We start from the raw sequence: 17,368 nt of genomic DNA, 5'->3' as shown, positions 1-17,368 counted from the left end.
ATTCTTATTCCAACAGACACATGCTATATTACATACTTTCAATGGAACTTTCTTTTTAAGCTGTGGCATACTTAATACCAACTTCACGTCTCAACCCACTGCAAGCTGGTTTCTACTCCCAACAAACGTTCCACGTGTGCTGCCATAGTCACCAATGACCACTAAACTGCATGCTCTGCTGGATCTCTCTGGGTTATATGACATCTGGGCTACTCCCTCCTTTCTCCTGTGTTGGCTTCCATGACATCTTTCTCTCCTGATCTTCTTCCAAACCACTCTTTTCAGTCCCTACAGTTTCTTCTATTACCTATATTCCAAGGGGGGCTGTGTTCTGCCCTTATTTGTCTCTATCGACACACTGTCCCTGGGTGAACTCATCAATAGCTTTAATAAGCATTAATACATTGACAATGTTCAAATCTTTATCTCTAGGCTTGATTTCTCTCTGAGGTGCAGATTTTACAGCTACTGGGGATTTCTCAAGGCTGTCCATAGACACGTCAGATGCAGTGCATAGGAAAGCGAGCTTGTTGCCTTCTACAAAAACCTACTGCTCTTTCAACATTCCCTCTTCCAACATTCATCCCTTTAGTGCTTTGCACTGACATTACCTAGCTGTCCAGGCCAGACACCCCACGTTCATTTTTTACTCCTCCCTCTTTCTCATCTTCATATACTGTGTTTCACTACTTCCTCAGTGGTAATTCAAATGCATGTTTTCTTTCTATCCTTAAGATCAGAGGGCTCCTAAATGAATTTCTTGTCTGGATGAAAACAGTTTTTTAAATGGCTTCCTGCTTCCAGGCTCGCCATGCCTTCCCCTCACCTACTCCACTCTTCATCCTTTGTCAATATGATTTTACAAAACATACATTTGGCTAAGTCACTCCTCTGCTTAAAATACTTTAATGGCTCATCATTACTTTCAAGATAAAATCCAGGTCATACAGGATCCTTCATCATCTGTTATTTTCTACTTTCTCTGCTTAATCTCTTACAACCTTCCCTCCCTCCTCCCAACCCCACTCTATGACCCAGCCTCACTGGGCTAGTTCTGAGGTTCATAGGTACAGCCACTGTACCACGAGTCTGATACTCACTCTCATTGGAATGCCTCTTCTGTGTTGGTTACATCATTAACTTATTCGTTAAGACTCGATGCAGGCACCAAGTCCTCCAGACAATCCTATCTAACTATCCACCACCCCTCCTTGCCTCTCAGCAGCTCCCTTAGCAATTATGTGTGTCCCCCTATTAAAGCACCTGTCAAACTGTATTACGGCTTCTCCTGGTCTATGTCTATTACTAGATTGTAAGCTCTTTGAGTATAGGGACTTTTTATTGACCTCTGAATCCAGAGTACAGTAAGTCCTAGCACAATAACTTGTGCCAAAATCTGTTGAATTACAAATGCTCTTTCTTATGTTAGTAACCCTGTGCTCGGCGGCAAGACCTTATCTTTAATCCTTTGTTGTTAAATAACACCAACAATTAAAAGCTCAAGTAAAAGAAACACAAGTAGTAAAATAACAAAGAGGACTCTACAGTGAGTAGAAATACCTGCTCACCGTACATGAACTCTATGCTGAGTGTTATAAATAAACTGAGGCTGAATCTCATGGCAGGTACTTAGGAGTTAGAGCACATTTCATGAAAATGTCATTCCTACCTGGGATTCCCATAAGGCAGCTCCGTTAAAAATAGCATCAGGATTATAGCAGATCATATCAGTCTTTGCTCACAGGTAATTTTTCCCTTCTTTTTCACTACACTGCATATATTTAACATAAGATTGTCTGTATAAATTTGAACATCAACTTTTTTTCTATCAAAAATAATTAAACCTAAGTCTATGTGATTGTAGTCATTCTTTGAGCTCCCCCAACTTAAGAAAGCTGCAGAGAGTTACAACTCGCCAGTTGGTACAGAGAAAGTATAAGCCTACAACGACACACACGTATGTGGCCACCAGGGGAAAGTAATCATTCTTTATTAGAAAACACTCCTCAGCGGATGAATCAAAGGCCTGTTAAGAAAGGCCTTTGATTCGAAGCCCATTCAAAGAAACTAACATCCAGATAAACACAGAAGTCTCCAGACTGCCCATCTGAAGTTTAACTATGTCACATGTGAAAAGGCAACTCTATAAACATCAACACCACTACCACAGTGGCCAATGGACAGCCAGATGTGTCTGGAATAATATCCCACAGCTTCACATCTGGGTCTCATCGCTGGCTCCCACTTGCAGTTCTTCTTTTTTCATTAAAAAAATATTTTACATTATTGGGTTTAAAACTCCTTTAGAAAACAGGGAGAATTTCTGTAAAATACCAGTGAAATGCTTTTGGTGAAATATCTGTAACTAGGATCAAAAGGCCTAAAGATACTGATTAACTCTTATCTCTTGAAAGTGTTTGTGATTTCAAAGTCTCCTCTAGTATGTTTGTTTGAACATGACTAATCATATTTTCTTATTTTCCAATAAAAAGTAGTAAATCTCTGCACGATTATTGAAACTTTAAAGGTTAAAATTATTACCTTAAAGGGAATATTACCTACTAGGAAGTTTGTGATTACTCACGGGGCTGAATTATCTAATATTTAACCTAGGAGAATTTTACCCGGAAATTACCAGATCTGCTCTCAAGCTGCTTTTTCTTATAAAGAAATAAAATCTGACATTTATTGGCGAGGAAGGAACCAACATGTTTTAAGTGCCATTATGTGCCAGACACTGGGCTGGGGAACATGTTCACTCATTTGATCCTTACAATTCTCTCAAGTAAGCAATGGTTTTCCCACTTCCACAGACAAAGCCGCCAAGGGTCCCTGGGTAAGGAACTTGTTCCAAGTTAAGTTGCTAATAAATGATAAAGTGAGACCCTGCTTGAAGTCTATTTGGTTTCAAAGACCATGTCCCTTCCAGCCCAGTGTGGCATGCGTCAAGTGCCCCCTCCCCCCATGCATATGAGAGGCACTGGTGCCAGGTAAAATGGGGGACACGAATTTCAACAGTAACATGCTTTGCTTTATAGGAGCTCATCACTTAGCAGAGGGAGGTGAGACACATGTATGAATAACTACAACACAAATGTAAGAGCAGAACATGCTAAGATGGAGAGACAAAAGGAGTTCTATCAAAGCACAGAGGAGAAAATAACTACTTTAGTTGGAATGGGGTATGGTAGGGAGAGATATTGGAAAGGACTTCTGAGAAGAAATGAGACTTGACTGGGCCCTGTTAAATGGCTAGGTGATTAGGAGAGAAGTGAGAGGAGAGTATAGACGAGGGTAAATATTGTATAGCCAGGTAAATATTGATGCAGGAAATCTCTCTTGGGTGTCTGCCTGGTTCACAGTGATTCTCCCAATCTTTGGAGATTACCTCAATACACAGGTGTCTAACTTCCCAGGGCCAATTAATCCATTGCAGGGTTCATACCTGACCCAGCTGGGGCAATCACATTCTCTAACTTGGCTACTGTAACTTTTGAGCTGAGACACAGAACGCATGGGCTGGCAAATGAGTCAGCTTATGAAAGCATCTTATTGGTGGAGCCTCTCGAGCTGCCCAGATTTATACTCCTGAGTCCCCGTTCTTCATCTCTTCCGTGGATTCCCTGAGCACCCTAGCAGCTCTCGAATAAATTTCCCTTTTTCCTGAAGGTAGCCAGGGGTAAAGTTTTCTTGACTAATGCAGTGGAGAACATATTCAGGAGACAGCAGGTTATAGCACCTGGCTGGGAGGCAGGTGATACGAAGAGATGAAAAAGATACAAGGGCTGCAGATGCCTCAGGGCATCCTCACAGAAGTCACTGAGTACAGGCTAATGATTTTAGACTTCACTCTGGGAGACATACTCTGCAACTACTAATACTACTAATTCTGCTACTACTTTAACATTTATTGAGTATTTTTTATATACTAGACAGTTTTAAAACTCGAAGTGTTTTAAATACATTTACTCACTTAATACAATAAGCATGTGAGCTAGGTATGATTATCATTTTATGAGTGAGGAAACTTAAGCCAAAAAAAGGTAATTTGCTCAAGGTGACGCTGAGAGCAAATAAGTAATCTTCACAAATAGTAAACTGGAAAAGTACTTACAATGACTCAACAGTGTAGAGAATTGAGGCAGGGAGACCAGTTAGGAAGCTATTTCCTAATATAAGCACAAAGTGGAGGCCATGACATAAAGTAGGTATCAACTCCACATGTAAGTGGATTTGAATTGATCACAGTGGGGGTCTTTTTGCTACCGTAAATTTGATTGGGTTTTGCAATTAAATGAGTTATCAAAAATTACTTGAAGAGGGATGGGGGAGGAATGGAGTAGGAAGTTGGGGTTAGCAGATGTAAGCTATTATATAGAGAGTGGATAAACACCAAGGTTCTACTGTATAGCACAGGAAACTATATATTCGATATCCTATGATAAACCATAATGAAAGAGAATATAAAAAGAATGTATATATATATGTATAATTGAATCACTTTGCTGTACAGCAGAAATTAACACAACATTGTAAATCAACTTTACTTCAATTAAAAAAAAATGACTTGGCTTTGTATCTTGGATGACTCCAAGGTTAGTGGATGCAACTTACATATGAGAGGAATATACATGGTGGGAGTGAGATCATAAGTCTGGTTTTGTATATGTCTGCCAAATCTGTCATGTGATATGTGGACAGTATTATTGACCCCCTGTGCTAAACAATGTTCAGTGAATAGCAAAGTTGACATAATTCCCCAAGCACCCAAATGTCTTCCAAGGAATAATGTTTGGTGGATATTTTGCAAATATCGCAAAGTTAAAGTGTTCTTGTTTAAGAAGTACAAGAGGTCACAGCAAAGCTATGCAAGAATCTTACCGTTTCTTCCTTTTTTCCCCTCTGTTCCATTCTGTTCCACTCATAATCATCCTAAGCATACACGCCTCTACTAGACGCTAAGACTATGCCTCTATCCTTTTCTTCTTTCTTAATATCATTGGATTGCACGTAGATTCACTCAGAAAGTCTCTTCATTCCATACGTATGTCAACCTGGTCCTTTGAACCCCAAAACTGTTATGATGTAAGGGCTCTAATTCCTGTTTCTTATGCTCCAAAGAAAATACATTTTTCAGAAATGCAAACCCCTTCCCCACAGTGTAGATGGCAGGTTACACAAAAATGGGGAAAAACAGATGCAGTCTCTCTATGGAGGAGTTTCTGCCCTTTCCAGTTTCACCTCCCGTAACAAAAACGCCACACGAGACCCTGTGTGGAAACAAACCTATCCACAGGCAATACGGCCCACCACACGCTGAGGCCAGGCAGGGACCAGCCCCACGGGTGAGCCCCCTGCTGCCTCCTCAGGGAGAGTTATCAGTGAAACCTGCCTTTGAGGAATGCGTCAGGTAAGGTTCCTGTGTAATTTCCAGACTCTGAACAAGTGAACAAGCCGAGCTAAATGTCTCCTCAGCCTTGGAATCTGCTTTCTGCACACACACCCGAGCGTGCTCACAGAGCACCCACGCACTGGCGGGAAGTGGCTGGGCACACCCTGCCTGTATTAGCCTCTGCACGACCATGCCCTGCGTGCTCTCTTGTCTGGATGTAAAAAGAGATTCAAGGGGAGAGATCACTTGCCCACTTTGCGGCTGCTGACAGTCTGGTTGCAGGGGTTTACATTCCTCTCAGTGTTCCTGTTCTCAGCATGACTAGATGGGGCTCTTCACGTCACCTGCTTTACTGCTCTGCCTAGAACACACTCTTCTCCCCTCCATTTGTCTAATCCCAGTCTTCCAAGATGGCCTGTCCAACCAGAGACAGACTCCAAGCTCCACTGAATCCTGAAAGCACGCTCTCCGCCCTACGTCACTCAGCCCTTAGAACCTCTTTTGGTTTCAGATTCATAAGCCCTTTGTGGGAGGCACTGGTAAAGAGCATATGCCTGGAAGTGCAGAAAGACTTGGGTTCAAAGCCCTGCTGTACCACATCCTAGCTGAGTGACGGTTAGTAAGATACTTAGTTGCTCCGAGCCTCAATTTCTTCAGCTATAAAATTAAAATAGTAACAGTGGCTGCCTCACCTGATGTTGTGAGGGTGAAATAAGACAACGCCTCCAAAGCAGCTGGTACAGTGCTTAGTATGTAAGACACACAAATTAAAAGCTAGCCATGGCAGTTATTCCCAACAAAAGCATAGACTGTAAGAAAACAGAAACTGCACTGTGTATAAATGCCCGGTACTTATCATCCCTATCTCCCTCATTGCTATTATGTCATTGTCATTACAGGAGGGGACGCAGCATGGTGATCAGGAATGTGAGCTCAGGAGTCAGAGCACCTGAGTTCATATTCTGACCCCACCACAATTAGGCTGTGTGCCTTTATGTGCATTATTTAACTACTCAGTGCCGGGTAAATTATACACTAATTGAGTAGGCCATTCAATTGGCTTTTGGTAAATCTGCCTGCTTTCACTATGAATGCTACACTAGGGAGTTTAGATTTTTTTTTTTTCTTGCAGGCAATAGGAAGTTTTAATCCAGGGAGTGAAGTGATCAGATTTGCATTTTTAGAAATATTATTTGGCTAGATGTCTACAGGGAAAACTATAGGTGGACAAGTTTGGATGTAGAAAGAACACAAGAAGGTTAGCAGTACTACAGGTATAAGATGATGAATATATGAGCGGCGAAACGGACAGTCTTGGTGACAGACCAGGTCTAGGAGATAAGGGAGTGAAAGTTTCTAATGTTAATGACAAAAGTTTTGCTTTAGGTCCTTGGGTATATTGTGATGGCTTTAACATAGAATAGAGGAAGCAAAAAAGGATTTCAGACATGTGGAAATAATGAGTTAGTGATTAGTTTGAGATTCTCTGGGACACCTGAATGGATCTGTCTGGTGTGTAAAGTGGAATTCAGGAGGGAGATTGGGCGGGGGATAGAAAAAGGCTGCCCACGTGGTGGTTGAATCCATAGCAGTGGAAGAGATCTCCCACAGAGAGCATGTCGAGGAGAGTAAAGGTTGAGGGCATGACCACGAGGACCACGAGGGTAGGAGAGGAAAAAGAAGTCTTGGAGGAGTTCGAAAACTGAAAGAGAGTCGAGTTGTGGAACTCAGTGGAAGGATAATATTTTTAGAAGTATGGGGAAGTCAACAAAGCTGGATGACAAAGAGAGGTCAGGGCAGATTACGGCTTAAAAATATTCACATGGATTTGACAAGTAGGAAACCATTGGTGACCTTAGCGAGAGCAGTTTCATGGACAGAATGGCCTGGCTCTTCGTCTGGTCCCTAGTAAGTACTCAATGTGTATAAATAATAGAGTGCAAATTTTAAACTGAAACTTCAGTAAAATGAGAAAGAAAACCAATAGGCATAGAAAAAAATTGCAAGTTAGTGAACACATCCAAAATAGTGGAGCAATTCTCTCTTATTTTTTTTAAAATACAAATGCCATGAGAACACAAGTCCAGTTTGTCCCATCCCAGCAACAATTCTTACCTGGAGAGACCAGTCCATACAAGTCACTACTCGGTGCTTGGACCAATGCTCATCGTAGAACTGACGATTGAAAGAAAGGTTGGCTCCAGCCTGGACATCCCTAGGAGGGTTTAAACATCAAAGACAAATATGATGCTTCAAAACGGGGCTTTATCTCTAGTGCTCATGCTGAAAGAATGAAATGGCAAGAGCATGGCGCACAATACTCTCTAAAGTCAAAGCATCAATTTAGACAGCAAACTCTGATCATAAATAAACTAAAGGTGATCTCCTTTCTGCAACGCTCTCTCTAACCTGGCCCAGAAAAGGTTCCCACATGTTGTTCCAAGCCTGGTGTGAAATGTCAGATTTGTTTCAGGTTCCTATCTTGAGCAGTTCTAAAGCATTCTCCTCCCCCTAACAAGCTCGGCCTTAAATCAGAGTTTACAAGAAATTTCCCAGCTCGCAAGGAAGCGCAGCACATTTGGAGAGTCTTTGGTATCAATATCACCTTATCTGGCCTTAGACCGGAAATGATATGCATGTTTCTCTTTACCTGTAATTTCTGATTGAAGGTGGCAGTTGCCTCCTTGCTCAACAGCAAGTGAAAAGTTCCACCGTGAGACAGGCCTGCTGGGGAGTGAGGGATTCACCAAACACCTTAGGTACTTAACATAGACCAAAATATCACCTGGGTGGAGGAAGATTACACTTTGGCTACTGTTTACTTGCCTGATATTCAACTGGCTGCAAAACCTCCTCTGAAGAACTCTGCACTGGTCGTGCATTCGCTCCACAAGACCGAGTGTTTAAATTGAGTCATACTTGTTCTGTGTCAGCATCTATGGGATCTGCATAAAAAGCTGCCTATACTCCTTGGGCTTCAGTTCAGGAATTCTTCCACACTCACCCTTTTTTTTCTGTTCATTTGCTTCATTCCATTGCTTTGCACCCTGTATCACTTGTCCTATATAGTTCTTGTTCAGACTGGGTGACTTGACCTCAGATTAGGTACTTGGGCTCCAAGCAGCTGACTTATCATGACTTTTTTCCCCCCTGCTAACCTTTCCTCAGCTCCACCACTGCAAACTCAGGCAAGAGGTACGTGCACCCAAATATCTGCCAGGAACCCAGTATAACACTGTGCCAGGCACCCAGAGGGAAAGAGGACTCAGAAAACTAACTGAGCCATAGAGTAATGGCTTTTTAAAAGAAAACAAATATAACACATGTATTCCAAATATTATTCTCTTTGATGGAGTCTAACGATGCTGTCGACTATTTAGAACATTTTTAGAACTCCCTTTTGAAACTGTTTTCAGAGCCACGGTTACATTGCCTTGAGCATCTTCAACGATGACAGGTTGGCCTTTGACAATGTATTTGAATTTTAGAAGTAGTAAAATGTCAGGTCTAATGAAAAAGGCAGGTAACCTCATCTTTTCATGTTGTTCTTGGCCAAAAGAAATTGGTGGCTAAAAACCAGCTCTATCTCTCACAGAGCTCATAAAGCGCCTCCAATTATCCACACGAAGATGGCTGACAGCCCCTGCCGAACGTAATACATATGCTGCAGTCACGGGGCAAGTCATTTGGGGCCATTTACTTCTAATGGTTAGTTGAAAGTAAATGGCACTTGTATCTCCTAAAAGGCATATACACATAATCTTATGGCATCAAAAGAGGAAAGAGTTGCCAGTCTCTGTTTGCTGTCTCCCACATCAGTTAAGGTCTCCCATATCTCATGTTTATTTTCTTCGGCTTCCTGTTTGCTTAGACATCAAAAATAGATCTACGGGATATAACACAAATCTCCTTTTGCTGCTTATGTTTTCTCAGAGGACAATGTACATGACTCTGCCAGTCTCTATCACCTGGGCTGTTCTCCAGATATCAAGTTCAAAAGCATTTCATGGAAGCACATGATAATTACAAGGAAACTCTAAGCCAGAAGTCATAACCAAAGCCCTTAGTCAAAGCTGTTCAGCAAGATCAGCTCTGGAATTTCATACTCCTCTGATTTGTTAGGCTTGGAACTTGCCTACTCAAAACATAAGTGAATTTAGAATCAACAGAGAACTTATCACAGTATTTTTTTAAATGCACACAAGAAACTAACCCATCTTTTTCCTCTAACTCTCGACCACTATAGTCAAAGAAGATATCGGAGTCTTCTGCCAGCGCTCTTTCAATTACCCGTATTGTCCGATCAAAAAAGATGAGAAATTCCTCTGAGTGAAGGATCTGCTGTTTTTCTTCCTCTGTCAGCTCCCTTGGAGGAGCTATTTATGTAAAAGAGATTGTTGGGAAAGAAAAAAAAAAGGGATAATTAAAACATTTCAAGAGGAATCCAACTCTTGAAAGACATTGCTTATCTAAAGAGTGATAAGACACAGTGAAATAAACCATTGTTAATATTAATTCTAAATTACTCTTAAATTCACATCAAAGGTTTTTGCAGATGTCTTCACTGACAATTTTACAAAAAGATTTCATATCTGGACTAATTACTATTTTGAAGAGTTGAAAAATATTACAAATGAAAATGATTGGTGTGTTTTAACAATGAGTTCTGAACGTTATTTTCTTCAGAATTGAACTTGAAAAACAGCTCAAATAGTACATAATAGAGAAATCTATAAAACCATGTATAACAGATTGTAAAGCTGCGCATACTAAATAATTAAGAACTATCTATAATATGATCTAGATAGCACCTTTCCTCTTTCTACTGATAAATTCATTTTATTGTAGATAGTTACTTGATAAGGCTGATTGATTGCTATACAGATTCTCCTCAAAAACTGAAACATGTCCTTCCAAACGCACCTTTACCCAAGATATCTTCTGCTTTTAAACAAACACATGGAACAAATAAATGCTATAAGACACCTCATAATTGTTATTATGCCTTACTTTTCCAGCATGATTAAGCTTATAAGACTAAATTTGAAGATACAAAATAAGGCAAAGAGAGATTAAGTAACTAGCAATATGTCATAGTGTCTGAAAGTCAGCTCACCTCAGAGTCACGATTAGGTTATATAAACTGTTCCTTCAGTAGCAGGGTTTACATAAAACTATAGAGGAAGGATTAGGAACTCCCCCAGAGTGAGAAATCCCTAAGGGCAGAAACTGTCAGCTGAACCTTTGTGGTTCTTCAGGAACCCCAGTGCAACTTTTGTGCAGAGAGACTTCAATAAATGCTTGATCAATTACCCTTCCAGTAGGACCAGAAGCTCCTGGAGTTTAAGCTGCAAGAGGAGGGTAGTGCATTAAAACCATAGGGGTCCCTGGTGGAATGACTCACCCACAGGATTTCCTAAACACTTCCACAACCATCCTCATAACCAGGACCGATTTCTACCTGGCCACATGGTCAGAGGAATCATTTAGGTATAGCCACCTATAGCATAATGTTTTATGGAAATGTTATTTGATTTGATTAATGGTATCTTGAAGCCACTGTCCTGAGAAATCTGAACCGTCAAGAAGCCCTCCTGCAGAGCCATGGAAGTAGATCTCAAGCTTTTAATGTTCATAATGTCTCTCCCCTTCTGGCCTCCCCTCCCCTGCCCCAGACTGAAAGGCAGAGAGGTCTGGAAAGACTCCAGGGTCTGTATTTGTACAAGAAATTAGAATGATTACGACGTAGTTGATTCACACCTTGAGAAGTGGAAAAACATGATTCAGCCACTACAGCAGAAGATTATCTCCAAATACAGCTCACCCCGGTGTTTCTAGCAGCCCTAAACATAGCCGGAAATATTTCTTTGTTGCTGAAGTTTCCAGTGCCCTAAATGTGCCCATGTGTATTGGGACTCTCCAAAAACCTCCATCAACATCTGCTGAGCAATGCTGCACAGACACTAGTTTGAGAAATGGTGAAGTGGGCAATGTGTAAACTGTAAATAACAAGAACTCTACAAAACCAACCTGGAATCCAAGAGTTACTCCGCCATTTGCTAGCTTGGATTCTTTTATCAATGAAAGCTCTCTAAGCCGCAGTGTTACCCATAAAATGAGGCAAAGATACCTAAACTTTAAGTCTGGTTTAAGACTTAAATATACTGACAAATAGTTCAGCATTCAATAATTAGCAGTTATATATAACTAGTCTACTTTCTAAAACACCCATAAATTAGGCATTTGAATTTTTTCACCCTGATATAAGTTCAAGAAAACAGTAAAACTACTAAATGTAACTAGGTAAAGGGGAAAACGCTAGGGTCCTTTTGTTTTGGTCAGTACTGTTATATAAATAAATAAACTTCACTAAACAAGGATGCTACAGGACCAAGAAGAATGTCTTATTTTAAAACCTTCACTCGGCTTTTGTCACTGCTGATGTATGACTTGAGACACACTTGAAATTAAGCAGAGAAATAGGAATTTTTTCCCTTTATTCCTGTTTTTACATTTTAAAAATACCTATTCTATTCTCTGTTTATCTTTTTGAGCTACTTGTATTCCACCTGTATATTTCCTTACAGGTCCATTACCTTGAACAAAAAACAGTTCCTGTGTAATTTTCTGTAATCTTTTTCTTCCCTGTAGCTTACTGTCATTTTGATCTCAGCTTTCAAGACATACAACTTCTTCTCTAAGAGAAACATAAATGGCTGATCAAAGTGTATTTGCAGAGGCCAAGTTCAGGTAAGTGAAGCAGTAGCGTCTCCAGATATTATGTTTGGCAATACAATATTTGGCTTGAAATTAAATTGCTACTGAAGCAAAACAAAGAACATATTTTATATTAAGCTTTGATGTCTAACAGGGATCAAATGACATGATTTGTTAGCACAAAATAATAAGATGCATGTGCAGATGAGTACTTTTTAAAAGTCATAAACAATATTCAACTTAGGAGTTAAACAGAGCTATAGTTATTTTCGCTAAAACCCCAAACCTCTCATATTTAAAAGTCTTTAAATTGATGTGTTATTACAATGTAATGAAAACATAATGGAGTATCCAGGAACCACAACCAAAATCTGTATTTGGAGGTAAAACCTCTCCAGACATCATATTTCATGAAAAAAAAATTAGTTGATTAATGGAGTCCACAAAATTTAAAATATAAGCATAAACAATTAAAATCAGAATTGTATTACTCCAGGGGAGACCCCAAATTCTCCCTAAAATCTCTGTTTCTTCAGCTTTTCCCTATCCCTGGAACCTAAAGAATTATTTTCAACATCTTCTCTGCATAAAAAGGTAGGAAGTAATTTAATAGCAACAGGCGTAACAGCGCAAAACAACGGCAATGATAATGTTTGATTTTTCTTACAAGTTAAGCAGAAATTGCTATTATAGCAGGTTTGTTGTTTGTTTTTGCAACATGGAGTATTTCTGCCAAGAGCTAACAATATTTTATGCATTTAAAGTGACCTTTTTTAAGAAATAAAGATTCTTCAGGAAAAGTAGTACACATGGATATGACTTACATATGAGCCAATGACAGCACAATTTTCAAACTTACCAAAATTTACCTGAACAGTTATATTTAGCTTGAATAAGAAGTACGAAAACAATGTACTAGAGTCATGAAACTCAAAGTTTAGAGAACTGCCTAATTCTATGAATTCATGGCCTGCAAAATTAAAATCTAGTATGAATTTTATTTTAGGGTCTACTTTTAATTCTTTTTATTATAGAAATGTTAATTTGTCTTGGTACTGTACATGAAAATACTTTTTTATGTGTCTCTCATGTTGATTCTATCCTATTTGCTATGCTTCTTAAGTTTTCTTATTGACCTGAATGTGTACTTTTTCAATTTCTTTTTGATTTACTCTATTTACTAGACACTATATCTTTTGATTTCTAGAGTTCCTGGATGTTTTTTCTCTGTAAAAATGTAAAATCTGTAATGGAATCCACAATTTATATTGAGTATCTTACAATCTCATCTTTAGGTCAAAAGTAATTTTTAAAATATCCATTTCAGAAATGTCTTGCCTTGTTTCAATGATATAGCTTTAAATTTCAATATAAAAATTGCATCTTTTAAATATTTTTCAAGAATATGTCAAAAAGATTAAAAAATAAATAAGTAAACCCACATAACTTAAATATTCAATCAGATTAAATAGGGACAGTAGCTCTTACTGAATTTTACAGTGAAATCAGTTCAAAAACAAGAGGAAGAAAACCAAACCAAACTAATAAAGAATGATGTCCTTCTCTGAAGTTAATGTGAGGTTTATGAGTTAATGTGCATTTACAAGAGTCACGTTTCCAATTCTGTCGCTTTAAATCTCTAAACATGAAGATACTAGGACACTCACATATAGAAATTTCCTAAAATTTTATTAAAAGCTAAAAGCTACCTGCTGTTTTCCCTACTCTGATGTGGAAAAAAGAGTGAGAAGAGTAATAAATCAAACCCATATTTCTTTACTGTTTAATGCATTTTTGATGTCACATGGGCAAAAATGTCAAAAGCTAGTGAGCACTGATTTTTTTCCCATCTCCCCCTCAGCACTTTTTTTTTTTTTAACTCCAAAAAAGGCCAGATTTCTCAAAAATGTGTTCCCTGGTTTGAAACTGTGTATGTCAAGTTTCAGCCCAGAGCAAATGTTTATGGCTAAGTAATAAATCCCTGAAACTCAGGGTTCCTATGGAAGTGCTGACACAGCCCTGACTACCATGCAGCTGTATGAATGGCGCCACGATTGTATCTGCTAGAGATTCTTTAAAAAGTTTGCAAAATACTGTCTTGCTTTAAAAAAAAATAGCCAGAGAGAGTTTGATGCCAACATAAACATGCTTTTAACCCATTATGTGCTAATTTGCAGAAAAGCCATTAATAGAGACTTAAGATGCACAGCGCGGCAGTAACAGGAAATGCACTTCCAAACTTCTCTTGGACTTTTAACAGGACTTTAATCAATTCCATGAAGCATGAGTGAGAGTTAAAACTGGAGGGTGTTTTTGCTCAGAACTTAAGAAGGAGGTTGCAATGCTTTGCCAGAGAAGAGAATTTGGAGATTGGGGTTGGGGGGCAGGAGGGAATCCGTGCCAAGACACACAAAATACACCCTGGCTTCTTATCACCCAGTACATCTTCAGGATATTTTGCAAAAAAAAAAATATATATATATACATGTTCTTAGTAGGAGGTTTAAATGTGAACTTGCTTCAATCAAATCCTTTTAGAATCTCTCAGAAAGAGGAACTTGTGCCTTCTGTGGACGCCACTGTTAAAGGTGCTGAATCTACTGCCTGCCTACAGCCGTACCCTAGAACTTGACAGTAATCCACCTCACTCAGTGCCTGGGCAGGTTGAAGTGAGTCCCTATGACCACTCCTACAAAGTCCCCGGGGACAACCATGTGCCATGCACTTCGCCAGAGCCACGGGCAAATCGAAAATTTAAAAATCAAATGAAATTCTAATTAGACTTGTGTTGCTCTAAACTTGGGACATTTAGTAGGAAATATGGAAGAATCTTTTTAATCTACACTCCATTCTCATGGACACTCCATTTCTCAATAAGAATGACAATCTCAAAATTCTCTTTTTCTCCATAGGCTGAAAATCTCAAAGGGACACAAAATTAGATTTTTAGGGAAACATCAGCTATAGTATTTCTTGCCTTTCCCTTTCTTTTCTTTTTTCATTATTGCTTTCTTGTTTTTTGAAATCCAGTGCTATTACAGGAGGACGGCTTTGTGGGCAAGTGTATAGGCTTTGGAGTCAACTCCAAATCCTGGATCGTGTACTTACACATTATGTATCCATGGGTACATTTTTAAGCCTCCCTTTTCCTATTTCTCTACCTATAAAATAGGGAAAATAATAGTATCTGCTTCAAAAGGATGTTGCAAAGGGTACATATTATCTCTGGAGTGTTAAGGAGAGAGCCAAGTACCTACTAAGCCCCTAATAAGTACTAGTCATTGTCATCACTGGAGCATGTAAAGGCTGCTCCTTCTGATATGGGCAGAGTGTGGAGGAAAACTTTTAATAGTATAGTTAATAGTGATGATCACGGTTAATGTTTCTCTGTAGATCACACCAATAAACCTCAGAATTTAGTGACATAATGATTATACCTGCTCCTTTCCTCTACTGTTATCATTAGGAATATATGATGGCGTGAACTAGATAACATGTCAATTGATAACAAGTGTCTTATTTTACTGCTATTTAGTAATAATTTTACTGGAAATGTGACTGGACTTGTGGATGGTTCGTGTTTTATTTGCTTCTGTCAGTCAAAAAAATAAAGGATTACAGTTTATGTTGCTAAATGTAATGTATTGATCAATCACAGAAAACCTTCCACGCAGGAGGTATACGTTTAATTTTTCCTTACCTCTATAGTCCCTTATGTTGGTTAAAAAGACAGCAATAAAATGATGACGCAATTTAGCTCCCACACCATACCTTCCTTCACCTCCTGTTTTTTGTCTTGATTTTCCAGTTCTGAATCCTGGCCAACTTTAGGTTCTACCATTTCCTCATCATCCTCATCCTCTAGAAAAAAGAAAGAGAAAAATGCATTATAGTCTTTCCTTCAAATCAAAGCGTCTGGCTGATGGTGGGAGGTAGGGGCAGAGGGTAAAGTTCCAATCATTTAGGGCAGCTTCTAAGTAAATCAGTCCACGATGAATGCCCAAGATATACGTTCATGAATACATGAATACATTATCTCCAAAAAGGGCCTCTTTGAAAGTACCCCACGCTTCTGAGAAAACCGCCCCGAGTCGGCACCTGCTACATCCATCTCCAGGCCCTCACCACATGGGATGTCTTGGAATTGCCTCTCTGACCTCTGAAGCTTCTTCGGAGATGGGCCAGGAACAGATCTTAAAATGTTTCCACCTGTAGCACATTCTCCACAGGGGACACCTGCTGTACAGACGACTCATTTCCAATTTCATTCTCACCAAATTAATTTGGTTTTGACCTACAGGAAAGGGTTAAATACAGGTCTGACCCCAGGTCAAATGCCACTGGCAAGTAAACAATCTGGGGTAGGGCCCCAAAAGTCATTGCCATTGGCCTGGAAGAAAGCAACCAACCTGAAATGGCATTTACACATTCAGAGCAGTTCATGCATTAATGTGAATTTAATGAGCACTAACAAACGGTACCAGTCGGCCACCACCGCCAGATGTTACAGTGCCCTTCCTGCCCTACGCAAATGTGCTCCTACTCTCTCTCTCCTGCCAAACTGCCTTTCTTGGAGGTCCCTTTCAGTGCAGAGTGCTTGAAATCATCAGTCACAGTGTAGAGGATGGAAGGGCAAGACAAAGTGTCACAAGAAAATCCAACTTAATGGAATAAAACAGTATAAAAAATTAAAACTTGCTTCCATGGTTTCTAAATATATTACCTTCACTCAAGTATTATATTGATTTCATTGGCTCAAATGGAGTTTAAAAGAAATGACTTCACTTCCTCCACCCCCATCATTCATTCATATATCCATTCATTCAATAAATATTGATATTTACAGATGTTCTATAAGATCCAAAGCTCTATGGAGAGTCCCATTTCCATCACAATAAATCCTGAGATTTATAGTAACTCAAAATTTCAGCTCTAACCACTTAGAGAATGCATTATATATGCATATTTAAATGCCCAAACAAATATGTATAGCCTGAAAAGCAGCTGTAAAAGTTCTTGATTATATTAAGCAAGTGATTTGAGGAAGGAATATCCATTTTAAAAATATGGATATGTAAATATAGTATTGCAATTTAGACACTGAAATACAGTAATCTATATGCATGTGTGTAGATTGTGGAACCAACATCATTACTTTATAATCACACTAAATACATATTGGAAAGAATGTAAAACACTTTTGAGGAAAACTGTCATTATTATGAACACATTAACACAGTTATTACTAATGCATTATTA

At 39.1% G+C, this 17,368-nt stretch overlaps 1 protein-coding gene across 2 annotated transcripts in view; it reads right to left on the bottom strand.

The window, feature by feature from the left end:
- DYNC1I1 (dynein cytoplasmic 1 intermediate chain 1) overlaps positions 1-17,368 on the bottom strand; it is a 295,343-nt gene that overhangs the window by 120,636 nt on the left and 157,339 nt on the right. For both annotated transcript variants that reach the window (XM_060157069.1, XM_060157070.1), the window contains 3 exons: positions 15,881-15,970; positions 9,606-9,768; positions 7,508-7,607 (listed from right to left, as the gene is read on the bottom strand). In XM_060157069.1, coding sequence (XP_060013052.1) covers positions 7,508-7,607; positions 9,606-9,768; positions 15,881-15,970 — 353 coding nt within the window. The remainder of the gene's footprint in view (positions 1-7,507; positions 7,608-9,605; positions 9,769-15,880; positions 15,971-17,368) is intronic.

The sequence above is a fragment of the Lagenorhynchus albirostris genome, chromosome 8, assembly GCF_949774975.1.
Source record: "Lagenorhynchus albirostris chromosome 8, mLagAlb1.1, whole genome shotgun sequence".
Classification (NCBI taxonomy): Eukaryota; Metazoa; Chordata; class Mammalia; order Artiodactyla; family Delphinidae; genus Lagenorhynchus; species Lagenorhynchus albirostris.
The sequence above is the reverse complement of the archived record's forward strand: the minus strand, read 5'-3'. Positions and strand labels throughout refer to the sequence as shown.